Raw genomic sequence first — 24,049 nt, 5'->3', positions numbered from 1 at the left:
GCGGGTGCGTGTGTCTATCGGTGGGTGTATGTCGGTGTGTGTATCCTCTGTGTGTGTTTGCGTGTTTGTGTGTGTGTATGTATGTGTGCGTGTGTGTGTATGTGTGTGTGTGTGTGTGTGTGTGTGTGTGTGTGTGTGTGCGCTCGCCGTGCCCCTCCCTCCCTCCAGCCACCCCACCCCCGGGAGGGGAGGGAAGGAGGAGATGGGAGGGGGGGGGCTCCGACGGCTCGCCTCGCTCCGGCAGCCCCAGTCTCTCCGCCAACGTCAGGGAGGTCATTAATAACCAATTAGGAGGGTCAATGAAGCTCATATATAGCCGGGCGGGAGCCGCCGAGCCGAACGGAGCCCAGCCCGCCGCCCACCGCCCGTCGCGCCCGGCCCCGTCGCGCTCGGCCCCGCCGCCTCGCCCCCATGATGGGCTCGGTGCTGCCCGCCGAGGCCCTGGTCCTCAAGCCTGGGCTGAAGCCGCAGGGGCTCTCGCTGGCCGAGGTGATCACCTCCGACATCCTGCACAGCTTCCTCTACGGCCGCTGGAGAAACGTCCTGGGCGAGCAGCTCTTCGAGGAGAAGAGCAGCCCCAAGACAGCCTTCACGGCCGAAGTCCTGGCTCAGTCCTTCTCCGGAGGTGAGTGACCCCCCCCCCGGACCCTCCCCGATCCTCTCGGTTTCCCCCATCGGCCCCGGGCCGGCTCCCGGAGTCCGGCGGCGGGATGCGGTCCCGGCGCCCCGCTCTCCCCAGGCGTGGGACTGGGGAAAAAGGGCTTTAAATTCATTTGGTTAACTTGGGCTTGACCTGAGAAAGTTCCCACTTAAACCGCGGGCTGGGGGGGCCGGGGCCGTCCCGCATTCAGCCGCCCGGGACAATATCTTTTCTCTCGCCCCGGCATCGCCGGGGCGTCCCAGCTCCCTTTTCCCCCTCTCGGATTTCTGTTCCTCTCTTAATTTACCATGAAGGCTAATTCCATTTCCATTCACGATATGTCAACCATCTCATCTCCCCATTTTGTAAGAGGAATTCCTGGGCCCTTTTAAACAAGCCCTCGCGCCATTCAGGCACAATGTACCGCTACAGCATTCCTAAAGGACTAATGAATTTAGAATTAGCAATTTCTTTCTAGTTGAGTTTAATGAATGCAGATCACTTTAACAGCATGACAAATTGCTGGATGGGCTGAAATAGACACCATTTAACCTCCTTTCCCAGCCCCGCTCCCTCGCCCAGCCCGGGATGCTTTTCCCAGGTACCTCCTCAATGCCCCGGGGGAACCTTGTACCGCTTTGTGGGAGCCCGGTTGGGCGTTTAAAAGGCTCAGCCCCGGGGTCTGGGCTGGGGCCGGGGTTGGGCGGGGTCCCCGCCGCCCCCGGTCTCCCCCTTCTCCCCCACCGCTGTCCCTTTCTGAGCTGGTCTCCCCCCTCGCAGAGGTGCAGAAGCTCTCCAGCCTGGTGCTGCCGTCGGAAGTGATAATCGCCCAGAGCTCCATCCCCGGGGAAGGGCTCGGCATCTTCTCCAAGACTTGGATCAAGGCTGGCACCGAGATGGGGCCGTTCACGGGCAGGGTCATCTCCCCCGAACATGTGGACCTGTGCAAGAACAACAACCTCATGTGGGAGGTAACGAACACCCTGAACCCCGAGCCCGGGCTGGTCTGGGGAGAAGCAGGAATGGGGTGCTGGGGCTCTGTGCCGTGCTTGGGCACCATCGAGCACCATCCTTGTGCCTCAGTTTCCCTATTCATGCAAATATCTGGGCAGGTGGGTTTAGGAACCACTTGCAGGAGAAGGACGAGGTTTCCTCAGCCCTCGGGGTGCAGCCAGCCCACAGAGGAGCCCCCAAACGCTGATGCTCGTGTCCCGTGCAGGCGGATCACACCCTGCCCTGCTCTGCCCATCCTGTCCTGGTGGAACACCCGACTGGTTGCCGCCTGCACTAGCCACAGTGGACAAAAACAACTCTGCCCTGTCCCTTGTTGCCTGCTTTGCCCCGGCCCTGGTGAGGTTAATCCCAAATGAAACTGTGGAGTTTGGGGGGATCTGAGATCCCAGGACATTGTGCACCAATGCACAGCCAGTAGGGAGGGTTTTCCTATTTTTTGATTTGTTTGACTCAGAGTTGCACTTCTTAACTATTGTTAATTATTATTATAATTTTATGCCTATCAGGAACTTGCCTCATCTTTTCTGGCTAAGCATCTTTCCAGGCCTGGCATGCACCTTCCCCCTCCACCCAGGGATTCTCCCGCTCCCATGGCAGCTGCAGGATGCTGAACAGCCCCTTCCTCTAGGGCTGAGCTGCTGGTGGGGCTCTGATGAGAAGGGAGACTGAGGAAGGGAGTTGGGTTATCCAGGGACATAGGGGCTGGCAGAACCAGCCACGCCAGTGAGAGCAGGGCACATTTCACAGCCCCGCCGCAGTCCAGCACCAGAAGCAGGAAGGGTCCAGCATCTCCCGGCTGCTGTCAGGATCTCAGCCCTGAGGCTGTGCTGGCTTTGAGCTTGTCCCTGTCCAGGGGCTTTATCCCAGAGGCAGGAGGTGGAGGGGCTCAGCCCACTGTGGGCAGCATTGCTACCAAGCGCTCTCTGCCCTCGCAGGTCTTCAACGAGGACGGCACAGTGCGGTACTTCATCGACGCCAGCCAGGAGGATCACCGCAGCTGGATGACCTACATCAAATGTGCACGGAACGAGCAGGAGCAGAACCTCGAGGTGGTCCAGATCGGGAACAGCATCTTCTACAAGGCCATTGAGGTAAGTGGGGCTGAAGACTCTCCCTCCCTTGTTCTTTGGGTTGTTGGTGGGGTGTCTGTGGAAGGACACGGCAGCTTTTCCATCCTTGGCACTCAGATCCACCAGCAGAGCTAGAAACCATAGGGAAGGGCCATTGCATGGGCTTCAGGGAGTAGCAAAGGTCCCTTCTCCTCTCTGCCCCCTTTCTGTGGGCTCATGGAGTGATGTGTGTTGAACAGGGCGAGAGTAGATCCTTGTTTGGGGTGTAAAGCATGAAAAGAGCTGCAATTCTGGCCCATATGGGGCTTTGGGTAAGGACAGAGCTTGGACGCTGTATTGAAAAAGTGTGATTTTGTGCAGAGTCTGCTCCTTTATAGCAGGGTAAAGTTTGGGGGGTTCTGTGAAACCCAGGTGCTGAGCACAGGCTGTGCCTGACTCCACACTGCTTTGCCTGGGCATCACTCTGGCTGTGCAGGGAGCCACAGAGAGGACAGGGAGTGGTGCTGGTGCAGTTGTGCCCCGGGCTTTACACTGTGGGGAAGGGGCTCTTCCTGCCTCCTCATCCCTGTGCTCCTGCATGAAGTGCTGGTCTGTGCTGGTGTGGCACAGGAGCAGGGGCAGGGTCCTGGGGTGGCACAGGCTGCCGTGCAGTGGGGTGATGGCTGAAGGGTGCCCACAGCTCCCTACAGGAGGCTCTGGGATGGAAGTGGGTGTCTGGCTCCCTGGCATTATTGGTGACGTGCATACAAATCACACAGGGACAGAGCGGGGGGATGGTGGGGACCAGCCCTGCTTACGGGCAGTGTCCCCATAATCCAACGCTATTGCAGGTGGAGAAATGTGGTGGCTTCGGGAGATGGCCCTGTGCAGCAGCTTTGGCTTAAAGAGTCACAAGAGGGGACACGTCCCAGTCCATCCCAGACCAGCAGTGTGGGATTGTGCCCCTCCAGTATCGGGTTCAGAGTCTCACCTGAGGAGCGTTTGCAGTGGGAGAGGGTCTCAGCTGGGAATGACCACGAGTGCCTGCTGGCTCTGTGGGCACGGGCAGCTCTCCGGATCTGTCCAGGCTCCTGCACTGGCTCACGGAGGAGCACAAACTCAAATGTTCCATGGCACAGGACCACAGCCCACCCTGCACTGAGCAAGCAGCAGGGCTGGGTTAGGGATTGCTGCCGTGGGGTGGCAAAGGAGAATAGGTGGGTAGGAAGAGGATCAGATATTCTCTCCTCCTGCTGGAGAGTCCTGTGTACCCTTTGGGCTCTGCCACCTTTCCCATGAGCTCCAAGCACTTCCCTGCTGTTCTCATGCTGGACAACAGGCTTCAGGTGTTTCTGGTTTTAAGACCTGATATTCCTGTAGGCAGCTGTGCCTGTTGTGACAGCATCTTAAGTACTTTTTACTACTGTTCTTAAATTATGCAAATAAGTAAAATAATTCCAGGCAGCCATGGTGTAATTAGGAACACAGCTGTGTTTTTTACACCTTGTGCAGGCACAGACAAGGAGGTGGGTGAGCGAATATTTGGGTACAGCCATGATCCAGCTGTAGGCTTGCTCCAGGGGCTGAAGCAGTGAGCAGTGGAGCAGGATGAATTTAATTCCCTTGGCACAAGCAGTGAATTTGAGATGTTGAGAGTGCTGAACCCCAAGTGATGTGTGGGAGGAGGTGGGTATGAAGGGTCCCTGCTGTCACACTGCTCCCGAAGCTCGGCAGGGCATGCACACACCAACCTGCTGCCCTGCTCAGCACCAGAGGTGTCCATGCATAGCCATTGTCACCCTCCATCCCCTACCTGCCCTGGGGGATTCCCAGCCAGGGAATCCATCTCTTTGGATGCATTTCTCACCTACATGCCAAAAAACCAGACTGATTTGGTGCTTTTTTTTCCTATTTACCTTAGATATTTTAATGCATTTTGCCTGTTCCTGCACTTATTTGCTGATTTGTTTTTCCCATCCTCTTTCTCAGCAATACCAAGTTGCTGCTGCTGGAAAATAAAGCAAAGGCAGAAAGTTTTGGCCTTTGATGTGAAGGCCACAGGATTCCTGGGGGGCAATTTGAATTTGCTTTGGGATGTATGCACATGGGTGCTCACCTGCTGCTGGTGTGGCTGCAGCAGCTTCAGCAGAAAAAAAAACACACCCATGTATGCACCCATGTAGTTTGTTTTATCCTTTCAGCAATATTTTATTTGCTTGTATTAAAAATGACTAATTTTTCTGTTAAGAGTAAATAGTGTCATCAGCTTGGGATGCAAAAGGATATCAGCTTCCTTTGCCTCCCAAATTCCTCCTCTGCAGCCCAGTGAGGTCTTTATGCAGATGGACAAAGATATGAAGTCAAATTCCTATTGATTTCAGATGCTTTAAATTCAACATATTTTCAATGCTGAGGTGATTGAACTTAGCATCTGTGTTTCATGTGGATGATGCTTTACTTGGATCTAACATGCTCAGTGTACAGAAAAACGATCCTCCAAAACACAGGACATTCCTATTTATTAATCAGATACTTAACAGTAGGGACTGCTAGGGAAAACACATAATTAAAAAAAAAAAAAGATGTTATTAGTGCTGTTTGAACTGGTCTGAGAGGATCCATCTTTCCAGCCACGGCTGCTGCACGAGGGGAGCCTTGAGCAGCGTTTCCTGGCCGCTTGCCCCGGCCATGCAGGAACAGAACAGGAACAGCAGGGACAGGAGAAGTGCCATCACTGCAGGGAAACGGGAGCGTGGATGATGCAAAACCCCTGCCCTGCTCCTGCAGCTGTCCTTGGGCTGTTGCAGGCACTGCAGCTTTGGTGGGGATATAAGCAGCGTTTCACATCTGAGCCACGGTCTCTGACAGCAGCTCCGAGCTCTCCTCTGCTCCGCAGGCTGATGAGCCCTTTGCTGGCAGATCTGCATTTCCACCTTCTAAAATCAGCCCCAGCAGGGGTGGGTGGGAGGTGCTGCTGTGCCCTGCAGCTGGAGGGTACTGATGGCTCTGTCCAAAGATAAAATGCTCTGCTGGAGTCCTGAGCGGGGGCTCCATGTCCCATATGCTTGTATCCCAGCCTGGGGGAGAGCCTGGAGTGGTTTGTGCTGGTGCTGAGCTGTGCCATCACCTCCAGTGCTACATCCTGGGCTGTTCTGTGCCCGCCTGTGGGTGTTGGGGTCAGCTGGCAGGTCCCAGATGGCATCAGGATCTCACAGAAATGGGGCACAGCCAGAGTAGGTCTGAATGGATCAGCACAGGGATGGATGTTCATCGCCCCTCCCAACAACCCTTTCTTTATCTCTCTTTCTAGATGATTCCTCCAGACCAAGAGCTGCTGGTCTGGTATGGGAACTCCCACAACACCTTCCTGGGCATCCCAGGTGTGCCAGGGCTGGAAGAGGAGCAGAAGAAGAACAAACATGGTAGGTAACATCAGAAAGAGCCAGGGGTGCAGCACCCCTGCCTGTTCACCCTGTGCCCAGCTCTGAGGCTGTTGGGCGGGCACAAGGCAGGGACATCCCAGTGGTACGTCAGATATCCCAGTTCTCTGTGGACAAGCACAGGGACTATGAAATGATTCACACAGCTTGAGCAGATCCTCAGTCATTCAGGGCGATGCCTCCAGGCCAGCTTGCCCGCAGCTGTTGCTGGTGGGGCGCTGGCAGTTGCTGCCTGACCCAGCCAGGCAGGGAGGAGCAGCGCAGGGTGTGAGTGCAAGGCAGCCCCAACACTCAGTGAAACACCAAGGGGATGCAGCCTCTACACTCCCACTCTGCATTTAAGGGATCTTAATCACCAACACAGGAGGGCTTTCTCTCCTTGAGCTTCTGCTCTCCGCTTGTCTCAGTGGCTCCCTGAGGTGCTTCTCTGTGGTACAGCAGAGCTCAGGCTGTGTTTGGAGCCACTTCTGTGCTCCCTGACTCTGCTTGCCACTCTGAGAGAGCCATGTCTGAGCCCAGCAGAGCGAGGGGAGAAGCTGGGACTGGGGCAGGGGCTGGACAGTGTGACTGGGGGTTCCTGAGAGTTCCTGCACCCACCTCCTCCAGCTCTACTGCAGCCCAGGGAGAAGAAAACTGGTTTTGTGTCCATTTATAAGGGATTCATTCAGCTCAGCTTGAACATTCCCCTCAACTAAATCTGGCTGCTCATTCCCAGCACTGGCTGCATCCCAAAATCCTAAGAGCCAGCCTGGATGCCAGTTTGCCCAGGATAGGTGACCTCAGCAGCAGGGAGCCAGCAAGAAGGCACTGGGGGCTTTCCAGAGCACCCAGCACCCCAGGGACTTGGGGTGGGGTGAGCTGCTGTGCTGGAGGGCAGCGCCTGACTATCTCCTGTCGTCCCCAGAGGATTTCCACGCGGTGGAGACGGGGGCCAGCACGACGGGGCGCATGCGCTGCGTGATCTGCCACCGCGGCTTCAACTCCCGCAGCAACCTGCGCTCCCACATGCGCATCCACACCCTGGACAAGCCCTTCGTGTGCCGCTTCTGCAACCGCCGCTTCAGCCAGTCCTCCACCCTCCGCAACCACGTCCGCTTGCACACGGGCGAGCGGCCCTACAAGTGCCAGGTTTGCCAAAGTGCCTATTCACAGCTCGCAGGGCTGCGGGCGCACCAGAAAAGTGCCCGCCACCGGCCCCCCAATGCCTCCCTGCAGGCCCACTCGCCTGCCCTGCCCGTGCCCCACCCTGCCTCCCTGGCCCATCACATCCCCACCATGGTGCTGTGAAGCCCCGGTACGGCAGCAGGATTTGGGACAGCAAAGACTGATGCTGAGACATGCAATGAACAGGGGGGGTGACCCTTGGCTGAGCTGCTTTGTGTCTCGGAGTAGTGTTGGGTTGTTTTTGGGCATCGCTGACTGCAGGGGGTCGGCAGGAGGGGAACCCCCGGCTCTGCAGCTGAGTTGTGGGGGATCATCCCCAGGGAGATGTGGCTGGTGGTCGCTGGGGTTGGCAGGGGAGAAGGGATGCAGTGGGATGTCCTGTGTGGGTTTGCCAGCGCACTGGGGGAGGACTGGGAGAGCCGAAAAGCTGGGCCTGGAGGAGTCATGGAGGATTTTACAGATAATTTGGTAGAAAGAAAAATTCCTCTGATCCGTCCTCCTCTGCTCTAGCAGACATGTGCCCCACTGAAAGGTTGGCACAGCCCTGATGTGGCCACCGCAGTCACACCTGTTTGCCCTGGGAGTGGCTTTGGTCCCGGTGGCTCCTTCCAAGGGACACCTTTCCCTCCTCGGGAGCCCCGAGTTAGTGAACATTCGCATCTTCGTGCACCCGAGCCGCCTCTGCCCGCCCTGCTCCAGCCAGAGCGCTCTAGTGGGGCCTGTCACCGCTCCAAGCCGTGCTGTGGGCAGAGGGGACAGGCCACGTGCCGCGGGGACACCGCGCCAGCTGGGAATGCCCATCCACAGGCAGGTTGTGTGGGGACCCTGAGCTCTGCCAGGCTGTGCCTGTTCCAGCACTGGCAGCTCTTCTCCCCATCCCTTTCCCAGCTGTGAGGGAACATTTTGGTTGGAACAGCTACTGCCCTCTGGGGACAGAGAAAACCTGTCCCCGGGCCAGCTCTGTCCCTGTCCCCAAGGACAACTCTAAGCGCCCTCTGGAGTCCCCACACTGCGGAGGAGGGCTGTGTATCATAAATTTTAAAAGAAGGTATTCTAATATTAATTATAAGTCTGAGATGTATAAAGTCCTCACAAACCGTGTTTCACTTCCAGAAGAAAATAAACAAAAACAACATAAAAAAAAAAAACCTGTCACTTTAACTTTGTAAATATTTATGTAAACATTATTTACAAGACTTTGATATTATATATTATTTGATTGTATATGTACACAGTGTAAATACATTTGTACCTCTCTTGTATTCTAAATAAAAATTACTTGGAACATTTATCATTTAGAAGAGGGACTGCATGGAGAGCTTTATTTTATGTGCCAGGGGAAGGATGTGGGTATTGGGATGAGCGAAGGTCTTACCTACCACAACAATCTGTGAATGAGGAGATGTGGTGTCATCTGTTGGACCAAAAAGTGCACCTGGGAGGGGAAAAAAAAAACAGGTTTTGGCTAAAAAAAGCCTTTTTGTTCTGGTCTGGAAGCTGGGGTAAGGGCTGGCTCACTCTGGAGTGGGTGGTATGTACTGATTCCACCGTGCCAGTCCCTGTTCTTGTGAACTTGTAGAGTCCCTCTTTGAAGCCACAGCTACTTGACATCCTTTGACACATTCCATGAATTAGGGCCCACATTTCGGCCGTGATGGGTACAGGTGCAAGCCCTGCTGGAAGGAAGCGACTCTCTTTGCTGACGGTCACCGCGGGCTGCTTTTCCCGTGGCGTTTCCTCAGCCCTGAGACACTAACCGGTACTTGAACAGATGAAACTTTTCCATGTATCGGTTCGTGCTGGCACAGCTCCGCCGAGGGGAAGGGCTCAGTCCCGAGTCCCGCGGGGATGTTTTAGCCAAAGCGTGAGCACCGGCCATCTGGGGAGGGCGTCAGAGGATGGCCCTCAGGGGGACACCTTGTGTGAGGGGCACCCGAACTGGGGGTGCTGCTCCTCGCCTCGACCCGCAGCACTGCAGCCGGGCCCGGGCTCTGGGGCCCGGTGAGCCCCGGGGCAGGCCCGTGGCGACCCCCGCGTTTGCCAGGCGGGTTCTGAGGGAGCGGGTCACTGCCGGGGGAGGCGTGCCCGCACTAAAGATGGCCGCGGCCTCCCTTGGGCTCCACCGGAACGAAGCCCGAGAGGCCCTTCGCTGCCAGGAACAAACATGGCTGCCCAGTCACCGCCCCTGCCGCCCTCACTCAAGATGGCGGCGCCCGCGCCCTCAGGCGCGCTTTCGCCAGCAGCCAACATGGCGGGCGGAAGGCGCGTGCGGCGGGGCCAAGATGGCGGCGGTCACCATGAGGCTGCCGGCGGCCCGCGCGCCCCTGGATTCCAGCGCGCCCCGGGGCGGCGAGAAGCACCTGGTGGCACCGGGGGACACGATCACCACGGACACGGGATACATGAGGTGCGGGCAGCGGCGCGGCGGCGGCGCGGCGGCGCGGCTTCGGGCTGTGCTTAGGTGGTAGCCGCTGTCTCTCCGCAGGGGCCACGGCACTTATGTGGAGGACGACAAGCTGATCGCCTCGGTGGCCGGCGTGGTGGAGAGGGTGAACAAGCTGGTGTGTGTCAGGGCGCTGAAGGCCAGGTGAGCGCGGGCGCGGGCCGGCGGCGGGGCCCGGCTCGGCACGGTGAGGTGTGTGACCGCCGCTCTCCGTGCAGGTACAACGGCGAGATCGGCGACATCGTGGTCGGCAGGATTACGGAGGTAAAGCCCCGTGTTTGTCGCGGTGCCGTGGAGGAGGAGGGTGGTCGTGGCTCAGTCCGACTCCAAGCGCTTCCCGGGATCCCAAAACGCTGACGCACATCAGTGTCCCTGCGCAGGGTGCTGGGAGCGTGTGGATTTTAACCGGGAGGAGGCTGGAAGAAGCCAGCAGAGCTGTCCCCTCCTGCAGCTCGGTGAGCTGCAGCTCCCATTCAGTTTTTGAGTGTGTACCTGTAAGTTTGGGTGCTTTTTTTTCCCCTTAGGTTCAGCAGAAGCGATGGAAAGTGGAAACAAATTCCAGGCTGGATTCAGTCCTGTTGCTGTCATCTATAAATTTACCTGGTGGGGAGCTGGTGAGTTTTGCATGCTGGTTGTGTTTTGCATGGCTTCTCAAGGTCCCCCACAATGATGGATGTTTTCTCGTTCTGGGATACACGTAACTTTTCTTGTGATGTTTCAGAGAAGGAAATCAGCAGAAGATGAGCTTGCAATGAGGGACTACCTGCAGGAAGGGGATCTCATCAGTGTATCCTTCTGCTGCTCCCATTGCCAGAAGAGCCAAGGGCATGGGAAGAACAGGGAGAGCTTGGCTGGCCAGGCTGGGGGTGAGAGCTATGCTGGGGTGGCACTGGGCAGCCCTAGGGACCCTGTTTCCTTAAGTGGCACCGACAGGCAGAAGTCCAGTCTATATTTTCTGATGGGGCTGTATCGCTGCACACCCGGAGTCTGAAGTATGGGAAGGTGAGTTATTCCAAAGCCCTTGATCCTGGGATAATTCTGCACCAGCTGACTTGTATAAGGCTTTTTGGAGGCTTTTTTAAGAGAAAAGCTCTGAAGTAGAGCAGGATGTTGTTATAACCCATTCCTGCAGGACAGGAAGACTCTCAGCTCTTCCATGGGACCACCAAGCAGAGTTTCCCTGAAGCAAAGGAGGTGTCCTTGAGTTGCCCTTTGATCCACTGCTCTCCCTGTCCACAGTTTCAGCCTGCTAGTTCTGTTTCCCCCACTAGCCACTTGGGATTTAAATCCTGGGGAGAGATCTCCTCACTCCTCTTCTGCTGGCTGTTGCCCCTGTGACTTGTTCCTCTCCCCAGGGCTCTATTTTAGGCTTTACACAGTTGGCATTTATCTCTGGTTTTGTGCATTGAAATAAGCCAAGGGGCCGTTGGAGCGTAGGCTGCAGTTTGGGATTACCAGACCAAGGGTATTAGCACTTAAAAGATGAAAGGGAAGTGTGCTTATTGCACAAAGGGTGAAGGACAGTGATTGGATTACCAGAGAAAGTGTTCTGCTAAATTGGGCCTCTGACTCCTCATTTTTCTGCAGGGATGGTTGATGTGTAGTTACGATCAAGATATTATTAACATTTGTGCTAAGCACTTAGAGTATTCTTCATCTTCAAAGGGCTGCACAGGCATTAGCTAATCCTGCCAGCGCTCCCAGAGGCAGGCAGGTTTTATATTCACTGTTTCACAGGAAAAGGTGTTAAAACAGAGTTGTTCCTAGGCCAGGAATGGAGTGAGAGTGTATCAGTGACTTGGTGTTATCTGTGGCGGGTCATGATGTCTCTCACACTGAGCCTCGTGGTTTGCTCTCCAGCTTGCCCAGGGTGTGCTGGTTCAGGTCTCTCCCTCCCTTGTGAAACGCCAGAAGACTCATTTCCATGACCTGCCCTGTGGTGCATCCGTGATCCTTGGCAACAATGGCTTCATCTGGATCTACCCAACTCCGGAGCAGAAGGATGACGAGGCCGGAGGCTACACGGCCAACTTGGAGGTGAGTGTTCAGGGAACGTGAGCCTTCTTCTGCCAGTGAAGGTTTTTAGTCTGACATAGTCAGAGGCACATGAGTAACCTGAGACTTTCAGGATCTTGTGTTAGGTTCACAGCAAGGCTTTTTTACTTGCATTATTTCCCTGTGCATTCATCCCTTTTACTCTGTCCTTCCTCAGCCAGTTCCCTTGTCTGACCGGGAGGTGATCTCACGGCTCCGAAACTGCATCATGGCTCTGGTTACTCACAAGATTATGCTCTTTGACACCAGCATCCTGTATTGCTATGAAGCATCCCTTCCTCATCAGGTACAGGAACCAGTAGTGTTCATTCCACACTGAGGGGAGGGAACAGAAAGGCTGCATCAGTTGCTGCTGAAGTCAGAGTTTCCTTTCATCTTACCAAAGCATCCTGTAGTGAGTGACAGTATGAACTCTCCTCTTCTGCACAACATAAGTTATTTGCACAGTTTCAAGGAATAGTTTGAAAGGTTCTGCCTCTGGCAAAGTCTAACTATTCCTAAAGAGAGATCAGTCCCTTTTTTGATAGATGTTGTGTATCCCTTGCTGGGATTATGGACCCTTTAATTCCTGTGAAAAGTATTAAATTTGGCATTGTATGAGGGTACAGTGCATTTTATGAAGCAATGAAAAAGTAAATGTCATGTATTGTACAGAGAGCAGGCTCATGTCTGTATCCACATCCTGCACTCTGGAAGACTGCCTCCCTTTGACCTCTTGCTGTACAGCTTTTCACTGTGATTCCTGCCAGCACAATCAAGGGCAATTCTCTTCCCAGAAATAAATAAGATCTGAATTCTGCTTGCATTTCCAATGAGGTGTTCTTTTGAAGTATAACTGTGCCCTTCCCAAATACAGTGTGTGGCCTTCAGGGAAGATGAGGAGGGTTAGTAGCCTCTCCTTTGATTTCCTCTGGTCTCTGTAAGAATCCACAACTGGCAAAGTTAATTATGCCTTGGACCCTCTGCCATAGGTCTATTTTCACCACAACCCACTAAACTCCCTTGCTGGTTGCTGCCATGTGTCAGGGACCTTTGTCTTCCCACAGAGGGCAGAAGTAGTTGTTGATTCCTGGTGCTCATATTGCTCTTCTTTCCACTGCAGATCAAGGACATTCTCAAACCAGAGGTGACAGAGGAGATCGTTCTGGAAGCTCGACAGAGGCTGCTGGATTCGGAGGGATAGGATAGGGCACATGGCCAGGAGCAGTCATTTGAAATCCCAGCATGGCAGCTTTGATTCTCAGTATTATATGTTCTTTTTCAGTGTTCTAGTCCCCAACATTCATTCCACACTTCAGAAACCACCAAAATTCCTCACTCCTAGGATATCTCCTGTGTCCTTTTAGTACAAAGTAGTACTTAAGTACAATAGCCTTTTAGTGCAACGGCCTGAAAAATTGATATCTGACCTTTATAAAGATCAGATGCAACTGGGACATGTCTCCTAATACCTGTTGCTGTGTCTAATGCCCCAGAACTTTGTGCAGAATGACAGAGAGGAAGGGATTTGCTTTGTGATGTTTCTCTCTCCCCAGAAGATGATTTGGATTTTAATTTACTTGTGAAACAGATCTGCCAGTCTGTCCCCTGACTGAGAGCCCTTGTTTTTAAGAATGTAAATCCAGGCACATGTGTTTAGAGAACAGGAGTATCCACAGCCTTGCTAACCACAGTTTGGGTCTGGCTGTTGATGACTTGAATGTCTCAGGGGTATGAGATGGGATGTGGCTGTCTCTGTCCATATGAGCCAGGAGCTGTGGACAAACAATGTCCTGGTTTGTGTGTATCCTACTGGTCTTTTTTTTTATGCCTGAGAGGTGAGCTTCTCTTCTGAGGAGGCACCAATATGGTTTTGTATTAGGTATTTTACATTTCAATAAATTTTTTGAAACAAATCAGTCCTTCAGCAGCGTGTGCATTGGCTTGTTTTTAGCCTAGCTTAAGAGCTGTGGTTGGCTCAAGTTTCCTTGTGCTAGGACACTTGGAATGGTTACACTGTCTTATTTCTCTTCTAGTTGTTGCCCTTCATCCCAGCAGGACTTGACCTTCCTCTTCAGCCCTTACAGGGTCCTCTGTAAGGATTGCCTGGTGTTCAAAGTGGCTTTCCAAGCACTGCCTCCCTGCAGGATCCCTTGGAGTCAAGCAGAGGTGACTGGGGGATGACAGGGAGCCCAGTATGACACTGGTGAAGATCTTCAGGCCGGTGGTTAGAGGTGGACATGTTGAGCCAAGTGTTGGCAGGCAGTCAGTCACGTTCTCTGTGAAGAAAGTGAGGCTTTCCCTGGAGAATCCTCTCAGCTCCGGGTGCTATATTACAGCTGCTTTATTATATATGTATTCTATTTGTATTGCAAATATATCCTCGCACCACAGCACTGTAATTCTTAAAAAGGATGATAAAACACCTATCCCAGTTGTCCCTGAATCCAACTGCACGTTGCAAATTCGCACTCTAGAAATCCCCTTCGTTGCTTGGGCTGCTTTCCCTGTGGTCCCGAGCAGGCACTAGATGGCACCTTTGGATCGCGTTTGTGGCACTTCCCTTGGCCAGCAGCTCCGCCTCGCTGCCCTGCCAAACAGCAGGGCCTGGACGGCTGCCACCAGCGCTGCTGCCCAAATCCTAAAGCATAATGGGGCTAAGGACAAGCAAGGACATGGCTAATCCGTTCTGCTTCTGCACGACTGCCCGTGCTGCTTCTGAGAATAGTACTGAACTTGTCGGGGGTATCACTGGAATGCTCCACATAAGACCTGGGAATTGTTATTTTTGAGTTTTAAGGGGATTTCCTACAAAGTGTCGCAACAATCACATCCTCAAGATGACTGGGGGAATTTGAAAACCAAGGCTTGATGCTGACACTTTCAGGTCTGCATGAGGCTGCTGGTAGCCACATAACACCTCCATGGACAAGACTGGTTCAAAAAGCTTTAGCAATCTGCATTTAAAGTACTTTTCCCCCCACCAATGCTGTAATTTAGCAGCTGTTTATCTTGTTACCACAGGGGGAGATTCAGGGATTTCTGCTAAAAAACAACTCAAGATCTGGACTGCTTTAGCTCTCGGCTTTCTGATTCCTCCTGCTTGCTGCAGGATTCCTGATATTTTGGCATTAATGATGTGTTAAATGGGGGGCGGGGGGCATGTGACTTAACCAGTTCCCTTACTCCTGAATACCTGGTACTTTTGTTTTTAAACCCAAGAACACCAGCTGCTGAGGTTTGGTTGTGGATCTTTCCTGATGGGAGGGAACCAAAGTTCTCAGTATTTTCCCCAGTGACCATGAGGGGTAATTACTGATCTCTCCACATTCAGCCAGTGCTGTGCCAAGACCTAAATTCTGTAACATGGATTCAGCAAGATCATTGCTGGCAGTTCCCATCCAGCACAGCTCTGCAGCAGCAGGTAATAACAAGCCAGCAACAGCAGTGTCCCCTTAAATTCTTGAAATAGTCTGTGAGATTTTGCTGGGCAACTTCTAAGCAGGAAGGGTGAAAGGGAAGAAACTATGGCTTCTCTGGTTTAAGAAAAAAAAAAAAAAGTAGTTGAAAACAGGGTGGTAAAAACCTAATAAGTGTTCATTTTTATATGGGGAACTAAAAGGCCCATGCAGGCATTAAAACAGCTCAGCCCAACCTAATTTCTTTGTTCACCAGTGTCTGACACTGTAAAGCAGCTGTAGCACCTCCTGGGTTGCCTCCTCCAGGGTTAATACATGGTGCAGTTGTGCTCAGAAATGGAGTTGGTAACTAGTTCCCTTGCTGGTGAGTGTTGCCTGTAGGAATGAGAACACAACATCACTCATCTGCAAAAAGAATTTTCTTGTTTCTTGGGGCCAGTGTTCACATACTAATAGGAAGAATTCCTTTTCTCCTAGGAATAACCACTGAGATTTTAAATTTGTGCTAATGGGTTATTAATCCAATTACTGCTGCTTATTGCATTACTTCTGTACCATCCGTGCAGTTTTGCTGTTCAGCTGAGAGTGGTACAAATAAAAAGCTTTGCACAGACCTGAGAAGAGACTGAAATCCCACTGAGATTAGAGACATCTTGAAATGGTTCTCTCAGGTTCCTGAGGACTGTTAATTAACATGCTAAGTTTTATTATTTGGTGAAGAGGTTGAGTTTTAAAGATATTGTTATGGAGAAAATGTCACTGCAGCTGTTGGGTGAGAACCCACACTTAATGGGAGGTAAACAGAAAAAGTACTGACATATCTCTTTGCAAAAAAAAAATGGTAGGATGTACACAGGCTTGACTGAAAAAAACACTCTGTAGCTTTTTTTTTTTTTTTTCACTTATTCTGTATTCACACCACTTTCTGTCTCTGTCTTCTCTAACAATTTCTGAATCTACTGGGCAGCTTCCAAGTTTAACATGAGAGTCATGTTCACAAAAACTGGCAGCAGGGTTGGGTCCAGAACATGTAACACCCTTCAGGAAGGGGAAGAAGGCAGGTATCTCCTGCTATGACATTTGGGAGTGACCAGCTGACTCATCTGCCTGTGTATTGTCCCACATTAACTACAGCAGTGCCCTGGGAAACAGGAAATGCTTTTGGAGAAACTGCTGAGTGGAAGGCTGGGAACTGCTGGCAAAGAACCTGCCCCACTTTGCTGCTTATGATTGCACAGCATCAGAAGGAATAACTGCCTGTTGGCCTGAATGATAAACTCACCTGGTCTGTTAAATAAAAAGTAAATGCATTCATCTGCACAGATCTCAGGCAAACCAGGGAAGAGCATATTTACAACCTGTACTGTCCACAGCACAGCCCTGGAAGTGTTCAAGGACAGGTTGGATGGGGCTTGGAGCAACCTGGTCTAGTAGATGTCCCTGCCTGTGGCAGGGGGTGGAACATGATGGTCTTTAGGGTCCCTTCCAACCCAAACAGTTCTGTGATTCTATGAGGTCCTGCATATTTACAATGACTTCTGCTTAATTTGGTGAAGGTTTTTCTGACTATTGTGGTTGTCTTCTGGAGTTTACTCTGCTTCAGCCCTGCCACGGTAAGAGAGATTATCCAGGATGCTCCAGTCAGACCCAGAAGAGAGTATTGGGTTTTGTAACAAATTTCTCTTGGGCTGCTTGGCCTGTGCTGACAGCTTCATTTCCTCACTTTCCTTCAATCTGTGGGAGCTGAGCAGTGGTTGTATCATCCTGGTGAGGAGCTGATCTCCATTACTGAGATAAACCTGGAGAAATTCTGCAGAGTTCAACAGATGTGACCCTGGATTTGTCTCAGCATGAGAATTTCTCTCTCCTGTGTGGGCGTGTGTGCAGCACAACCAGTCTCAGTATCTGCAAACTGAGCAATTGATGGAGAAATCCAATAGAAATGGTTTGAGCTCAGTCTCCTAACTAAGAATTAGTGATGCAGGAGCAGCCTGGCACAGCAGAGATGGAGGATCCCGCAGGGCTGTATGAAGTGCTACATTTTGGATGCTATTGTTAGAAGATGAAAAATGCAGGTCTGCCACAGACCTTGAATATGGCATAGGAGACATGGAGTGTGTTTGGATTTGTCACAAGGGAGGAGTCAGTATAAACAAGCTGCTCTGTGTCCAGATGGTTGCCCTGAACAGGAGGCTACGGCACAGAACTGCAATTGTGTGTTCTCCTGTTGTCGAGTGGGAGCAACCACAGACCTTTGACCAAAACACTCTGACCTCAAGCTGCTGCCTTGACCCTCTTATATTCCCAAGGTGAACTGGAGAATGTATGAAAAACTAAATATCTTCAGCACCGTGGTCTGCTCTTTAGCTCAGGGAACTCTCAGTGCCTGCTGAAGAATTCAGGACTTTAAATCCATCTTTGTACCAAATGGTGCACAAAAACAGGTCAATAAAATATTTTTTCAATTGTCACTGGACTCTATGGCTGGTTTTGGTATCGAGGTCTGTGTATGCTGAGAGCATTCATAAGGAAGTGAAGTCCTTTGTGCAAGCAGGGTGACAGATTCCTGGCTGTACACACAGCTCAGCCAGTAAGGATCTCTTCTTCCCTGTCCATCTCTGCAAGCATCCAGGATCCAGAGCTGGCCAGAGGCTCTGAGACCCCTGCAGGGTCAGATCTGTGGGAAAACAACTTGGCTGGCCCTTTTAAAGGGTAAGGGATTTCACATGAGTTTTTTGGGCCTTTTCACAGGTTTTTTTTCACAGAATCATAGATTAGTTGGGGTCGGATGGAATCTCTGGAGATCAGCCTGTCCAACTCCCCTGCCAGGGCAGGGTCACCTGGAGCAGGTAACACAGGAACGTGCCCAGGTGGCTTTGGAATATCCCTAGAATGGGAGAGTCCACGCCCTTTCTGGGCATCTGTTCCAGAGCTCTGCCACCCTCAACCTAAAGAAGTTCTTCCTCATGATGGAGGAAACTTCTGGTGTTTTAGTTTATGGCCATTGCTCCTCATCCCGTCACCGGGCACCACTGAAGAGAGCCTGGCACCATCCTCGGACACGCCGGGGAGATACTGACATGGATTGCAGAGATCCCCTCTCAGCCTTCCCTTCTCCAGACTAACCCGGCCCGGCTCCGCAGCGTCTCCTCATCGGAGACACGCTCCAGCCGCAAATCCTCTGGGCGCCCTCCGCAGGACCCTCTCCAGCAGCTCCTCGTCCATCTCGTCCTGAGGTGCCCAGCACTGGGCACAGCACTCCAGGTGTGCCTCACCAGGGCAGCGTAAAGGGAGGATCCCCTCCCTCGCCCTGCCGGCCACGCTCCTCAGAGGCTTCTCCCGGGAACTCCCCGCGGCCCTCCGCCGGCCGGCCGGTCCCCGGAGCCGGGAGCGGGGCCGGGATCGGGCAGCGCCGGGCGGGAGGCGGGGGCGGCGGAGGAGGAGGGGCCGGAAGGGGATGTGACCGCCCGCCCGCCGGCCCGGGGGTTCCGGGATCTCCCTCGCCGCCTCTGCCGCCCCCCGCCAGTCCCGCAGCCCCGGGGTACCCGCGGCCCCTCGCCCCGCTCCGCCCGCCCGGCCCCGCTGCCGCCGCCCGGGGATGCGGCCGGCGCGGTCCCCCCCGCCTGCCCTGGCCCGGCCGCTGGGCAGGAACCGGCCTCCCGGAGCTCCCCGGCCTCGCAGCCCCGCGCCCGGCTCCGCCTGAGGCAGCGGGCACGGGGCGCCGGCCCGGCCGCCCCAGCGCTGCTCCGACGCCGCCATGGCCCCGGCGGGCCCCCCGGCCCCGAGGTAGCGGCGGTGGAAGGAGCCGAAGCCCGGTGACCGAGGAGCCCCCGTCCCATCCCTGCAGCCCAGGGAGCGTGCGGAGCCCACCCGGAGCTGCTGCTTCGCCTGGAGAGCTGACATGGTTCCAGCGCACCTGACCCTGCTGGACTTCAGCGATACTTGAAGCCAAATCCGTGGCTCTTTGGCCTTCGCCAACTCAATGCTATGCAAAAGAAAAGGAGGAAAAAAAAAAGAAACCTTGACACTAGTTGTGGTGGGAATGGCTGTTTCCTGCCCTGGGTGAGCCCATGTGTGGTTTCTTGCTTGTGAGATGAACTAATTAATTCTCCTTTACCCGGTGGAAGACACACTACATATGGCAACTTGAAACTTTGGTAATGCTTGGTCATTGCTGAGCGGTTGGAACTTCTACTCGTTTGTTTTGTTTGTTTGGTTTTTTTTTCTTTTTTTTTTTTTTTTTTTTCATAAAGTCACCTAAGGAGCCTTGTTGCTGTCTTCAGGAGAATTGGAGGAATTTGTCTTAATTCTTGACCTCAAGTGACTTTATCCCACTGTGAGTGCAGCCAGTGCACCCACCTAAATACCTTCTCCTTCAAAACTCCTTCCCAGCCTGGAAGATCAGGGATCACGGACTTCTTCGAAAACTTCTCGTCCTGGGAAAGGCTGCCCATAGTTACTTTATGGGGCAGCAGCCTGGAAAAGTTCTTGGGGACCAAAGGAGGCCAAGTCTGCCTGCCCTGCACTTCATCAAAGGAGCAGGGAAGAAGGAGTCATCCAGGCATGCGGGCCCACACTGCAACGTCTTCGTGGAACATGGTGAGAAGTTTCTCTTGGTATTTGGTTTAATTTTGGTTTGCTGAGCTACATATAATATGGATTTATCCAGGACCATGTAGCAGATACAGACATGTGCTTTATGGAAGTCTTGTTTTCTTTCCCTTGCTGCTTAATGCAAATCTTCTGTGATTGTATATTAAGAAAATACATGGTTCAGATTGCTTGAAACCTGGGGTGAGGTTATTGTACAGCTAGAGGTGAAATGCAAGGAAGTAACTTTTTAACATTGTACAAGTTTCTCATTTCTGCCTTGGTTATGTTCTGGTTTGAAATCTAGGAAAATGTTTGATCCTTTTTGAGGTGTCTGTGTCATTATTCAAACCAGCCTCAGCCAGTGGTGATGCTGTGGTCAGTGACAGGTGTTCTTTAATTATCTTTACTGAAGGGACTTTGCTACTTGGAAGGGAAAAAAAACCCTTATTTTGGAAAGTTTGTGAGCTTACTGCTGTTGTGAAAAGAATTTGTTGTGGCATTTAAAACACCTTTGCTTAGTAGTTTCTCAGAGCTGGTTAAACCTTCATCCTGTGCTGTGATGGATTGAAGTGCTAGAGGCCTAAAGTTTGGGGTAGAGCAACCTTGTCACTGGCCTTCTTTTGTCACTTGCTGCCCAAAGTATGGGGGGAGTTCAGAATCTCAGGAAAGAAGCCAAATTAAAAACTCAATAGTCCTCAGAAGGACTCAGATTGGATGACTGCATCAAATTCTTCCTTAAACAACAAAAACCAACCAAACATCCCCCTCCCAAAACCAAAGAAACTGTAAACCGAAGGCATCCCTACTGAAGTGAGGTGCAGAAATTAATTGTTTTTGCTTAAACTCTGGAGTAATCCTTGGTTTTGCACAACACTTTTAAAATTCTAATGTTCTTTGAGGTGACGTGCTGCTGGCTGCTGTCTTTGGCTGGAGAATGTGATTTTGACAAAGCTTCTGCAACAGTTTTGTCCTGTAGAGGAAGTTTATCTGTGAACAAAACAAAACTGCATCTGTAATGTTTATAGAACTAAAAATTGAAATATTTGCTGTCTGAGAACACAATCTAGTTAGAGGAAAAGTTTTGATTTGTTCTTACATTTCGAGGGTTTTGCTTTCTAACTTTTTCTCATTCTGTGTTTCTAGAAGGGCCCAAGGAATTCTCTGCAGTGTTCAACAAACACACAGAGATCCCATGTTTGTACTGCCCTGCTGAAATACTGTTTTGAGTTACTTCAGTGTTTTATTTTCCCATACAATGTTTGTGCACTGAAGAAACTTGAGGTAGTTAAGGGAAGGTTAGAGAATATCAGGGCAAACTTGGCTCTCTGATGTTAAACCTGCTGCTGGATTTTGCCTTGCTTTCAGTCCTGTGATATACCCTCTCCTCCACCCCCAGTTTGGTTCCTGCTTTTACTACTTGGGACAGAGTTTCAAGGTCAGTTGAGATACAGCCAGAGCACTTGCTGCAAGCAATACCATGTTCTTAGTCCCTTTGGTGTTCTGCTGTGGCAGAAAAGCCAGAAACGTTCTTTTTTGATCATCTTAACAGCAATAGGCAGATGGTAACTTCTTGCCAGTGTGACCTGAGGTCAGCAGATCCCAGCACATTCACGAGGAAAAATGGCATCTCTAATGTCCATGTGCCATATGTCCACGAGAGACCTTGGTGTCTTGATTTAGAAAAGAATAAACTTGAAAGGGGACATCAGGGCTAGGACATCTGTTGAGAGAACTGCAAAAGATCAGCCTCGCTTATACTCATGAGGAAAAGTTTCTTCCTTTGAGTGGATGAAAAGGTTCTTCCAAGTCCTGGCAGTAGAAGGCAGTACCACTGTTGTTTATTCAGCTCTCTTCTGAGTTTGGGCTGCTCCTGTCCTGAAAAATGACATATTAAAAATCTGGACAAATTAAGAGGGAGCAAAGTATATTTTAGAAAGTTCTTCCTTTTCCTTTCAGTAATTTGCCTTTGAAATACATAGACTGACATACTTTATAATTAATGAACAGATCAGTATTTCATGCCTTCAGTCCTATTCAGTTATTGTGCTATGGGCTGTAGTTCACAAAAATAAGATTGGTGTTTTTTTTCAGGGCTTAAATATTTGCACCTTTCCCTTTCAGTACATCATTACACAGTTTCTTCTAAATACCAAACACTGCATCTGGTTTCTCTGTTGCACTGTGGGAACTGGTTTGCCCCAGGAAAATTGTGTTTCTGGCTTTTCATAACTAAGAAATGCTTAAGGAGAAACTCCATGGTGGGCCACTTAAACCCCTAGAGACAGGTGAATTCTTAAATGTACTTGTCTGAAGTTCTTGTGTATTAAAGCCCATGATAAAACAAACAGAAGGATTATGTTTTTATAAAGGTATTAATGATCTTGTTTTGGTGGGACCATTACCTGAGAAGTTCTACTGAGGCTCCTTCAGCAGGCACTTAGTGAAAGATCTGGATTGTTTCAGTGGTACCAAGTTTTGGCTGAAAGGGTTAGTGAATATTATCAGATACTAACAGTGTAAGGCAAAACTTTCAGGAAAGCAATTCTGTTTCTCAGTCGTCGCACTCTCCGTAGCACCCAAAGCAACGCATCGAGAGGCTTCTGAAAAGCCAAGGAGGCAACTGGCCAGAAATCAACTCTGCTGGTACTCAAATGTTCTGTGAGAATAATGCAGAAAGGCTCTAAATTTTGTCATGAGCTGACAATTGAGGAGTGCCTTAAGGGGGAAAAAAGTAATCTATGGGCAAGTTTTGGGCTTCTCTCTTTGTGCTGTTACTTTCCCCACTGAGGGTGTTTTACAAGCTGGAGTTCATGCTCGTGTCGTTACCCTGGGCAGCAGAGTAGCCCTTGCTGGGATTTTACAAATTTCACTCTGATGCAGATTACTCCAGCTCACAGTTTGCTTGCAAGCTTGAACTTGAGAGGAATTATAAAGGCAAAGTTTGCTTCTTTCTCTCTGCTTTTCGTGGTGAGAATTGAGTCTATAGTGACTGCTTTTTGGGGCTATCCAGCTGAGAAAAAAGTGTGGCCAGTAGACAGTTAAGGGGAAAGACACTGTCAGTGCACCTTGAAATTTGCACACTAGTGTATCTTGTGCCTTTCCAGAATGTTAATTTCGACAAAACTCAAACTTTCTGAAAAGAAAGGTGTGTTCTCAGAGGGCTCAGCTGTGATCCCACAGTTGGCAGGAGCTGACTGGAGCGATTGGCAAACACCACACCTTCTCTGACTGTCTTGTGGAGGTGTTGCTGTGCTGAATGATGAGCAGATCCCCTAAAGCATGTTGGTAGAACAGTATCTTCAAGCAAAAGCAGCGCTTGAAGTCTTAAAAAATGAACTCTAATCATTACATACGTGATGCTGAGATGAGGAAGAGATTGATAAAGCACTCAAACAAAAATGGCCTTTTCATAGTCTTTCATAGTGATAAAATGTGGCCTTAGAGTTTCCCTTCCAGCAGGTGAGTGATAGGGAAGCTTAAATGAGCTGTTTACCTCATTTGTAAAGAGAGATAAAGTGCAGAACTTGATCCATTTTTCTTAAACATTTAGTGCTGAATATAGTTGAAGTCAGCCAACTACAGTCTCTGTCATATTAGATCTGAATTCTTTTTCTTACAAGGGTGCTGAAAGTTTTACTGCTTTAATTAGGAAGCAATTGTGCAAAATGGATCTATAGCACCAGCTTGCCACAGCTGCCAGTTGGAGATGTGCCCTATACAATTCACTGTGAGGAAAAATCCCAACAATTAAAAGTACCATTTCCTACATTATCAATTAAAAATAAATGTTAAGGGTCTATATGTTTAATAATCTATCTTGTTTTATGCTGTTAAGTTTCATGTTTCAAGTACTTGTGAAAATGAGTAAATTACGTTATAATCAGTTCTAAGCATATCCTGGGCTCATCCCACAGTGTGAGCAGCAGGGCAAGGGGGGAGATTCTCCCCCCTCTACCCCACTGTGCTGAGATGCCACCTGCAGTGCTGTCTCCAGCATGGGAAGGACATGGAGCTGTTGGAAAGAGTCCAAAGACCATGGAGATACTCCAAGGGCTGGAGCCCTCGTGCTCTGGAGACAGCTGGGGGTGTTCATCTCAGAGGGAGCTCCAGGTAGAGCTCAGAGCTCCTTCCAGTGCCTAAAGGGGCTCCAAGAGAGCTGGAGAGGGACTTTGGACAAGGGTGACAGGACACAGGGAATGGCTTCAAACCGAGGGTAGATTAGATATACAGAATAATTCCTTCCCTGTGCGGGT

The 24,049-nt window shown here is 51.1% G+C and overlaps 3 protein-coding genes across 4 annotated transcripts in view; all 3 read left to right on the top strand.

Moving 5' to 3' along the window:
* Window positions 1–357: 357 nt before the first annotated feature.
* On the top strand, window positions 358–7,972 carry PRDM12 (PR/SET domain 12). The gene is made up of 5 exons (XM_068211233.1): window positions 358–625; window positions 1,421–1,611; window positions 2,590–2,745; window positions 6,014–6,125; window positions 7,048–7,972. The coding sequence occupies exons 1-5, from the start codon at window positions 412–414 to the stop codon at window positions 7,428–7,430; spliced, it is 1,056 nt and encodes a 351-aa protein (XP_068067334.1). The 5' UTR covers window positions 358–411; the 3' UTR covers window positions 7,431–7,972.
* Window positions 7,973–9,519: 1,547 nt separating this feature from the next.
* On the top strand, window positions 9,520–13,700 carry EXOSC2 (exosome component 2). Its single transcript, XM_068211232.1, has 9 exons — window positions 9,520–9,714; window positions 9,793–9,894; window positions 9,969–10,014; window positions 10,275–10,364; window positions 10,472–10,537; window positions 10,684–10,752; window positions 11,611–11,787; window positions 11,963–12,091; window positions 12,908–13,700. The coding sequence occupies exons 1-9, from the start codon at window positions 9,590–9,592 to the stop codon at window positions 12,986–12,988; spliced, it is 885 nt and encodes a 294-aa protein (XP_068067333.1). The 5' UTR covers window positions 9,520–9,589; the 3' UTR covers window positions 12,989–13,700.
* Window positions 13,701–18,746: 5,046 nt separating this feature from the next.
* The window catches only part of ABL1 (ABL proto-oncogene 1, non-receptor tyrosine kinase), a 77,851-nt gene continuing 72,548 nt past the window's right edge, over window positions 18,747–24,049 (top strand). Inside the window, exon 1 of one of the 2 annotated variants that reach the window (XM_068211229.1) lies at window positions 18,747–19,802. In XM_068211229.1, the coding sequence (XP_068067330.1) occupies window positions 19,667–19,802 (136 nt within the window). In that variant the 5' untranslated portion in view covers window positions 18,747–19,666. The remainder of the gene's footprint in view (window positions 19,803–24,049) is intronic. The other variant, XM_068211230.1, reaches the window with a different exon arrangement.

Source organism: Anomalospiza imberbis, chromosome 21 (assembly GCF_031753505.1).
Source record: "Anomalospiza imberbis isolate Cuckoo-Finch-1a 21T00152 chromosome 21, ASM3175350v1, whole genome shotgun sequence".
In the NCBI taxonomy this organism is placed as follows: domain Eukaryota; kingdom Metazoa; phylum Chordata; class Aves; order Passeriformes; family Viduidae; genus Anomalospiza; species Anomalospiza imberbis.
This window is presented reverse-complemented; position numbering and strand designations above follow the sequence as displayed.

Bases quoted from the DNA above. Each gene is read 5' to 3' on its own strand.
- EXOSC2 (XM_068211232.1), top strand. From the start codon at position 9,590: ATGGCGGCGGTCACCATGAGGCTGCCGGCGGCCCGCGCGCCCCTGGAT. The intron at 9,715-9,792 runs GTGCGGGCAGCG...GTCTCTCCGCAG, and splicing joins ACGGACACGGGATACATGAG to GGGCCACGGCACTTATGTGG. The intron at 11,788-11,962 runs GTGAGTGTTCAG...GTCCTTCCTCAG, and splicing joins GCTACACGGCCAACTTGGAG to CCAGTTCCCTTGTCTGACCG.
- PRDM12 (XM_068211233.1), top strand. From the start codon at position 412: ATGATGGGCTCGGTGCTGCCCGCCGAGGCCCTGGTCCTCAAGCCTGGG. The intron at 1,612-2,589 runs GTAACGAACACC...CTGCCCTCGCAG, and splicing joins ACAACAACCTCATGTGGGAG to GTCTTCAACGAGGACGGCAC. The intron at 6,126-7,047 runs GTAGGTAACATC...TGTCGTCCCCAG, and splicing joins GCAGAAGAAGAACAAACATG to AGGATTTCCACGCGGTGGAG.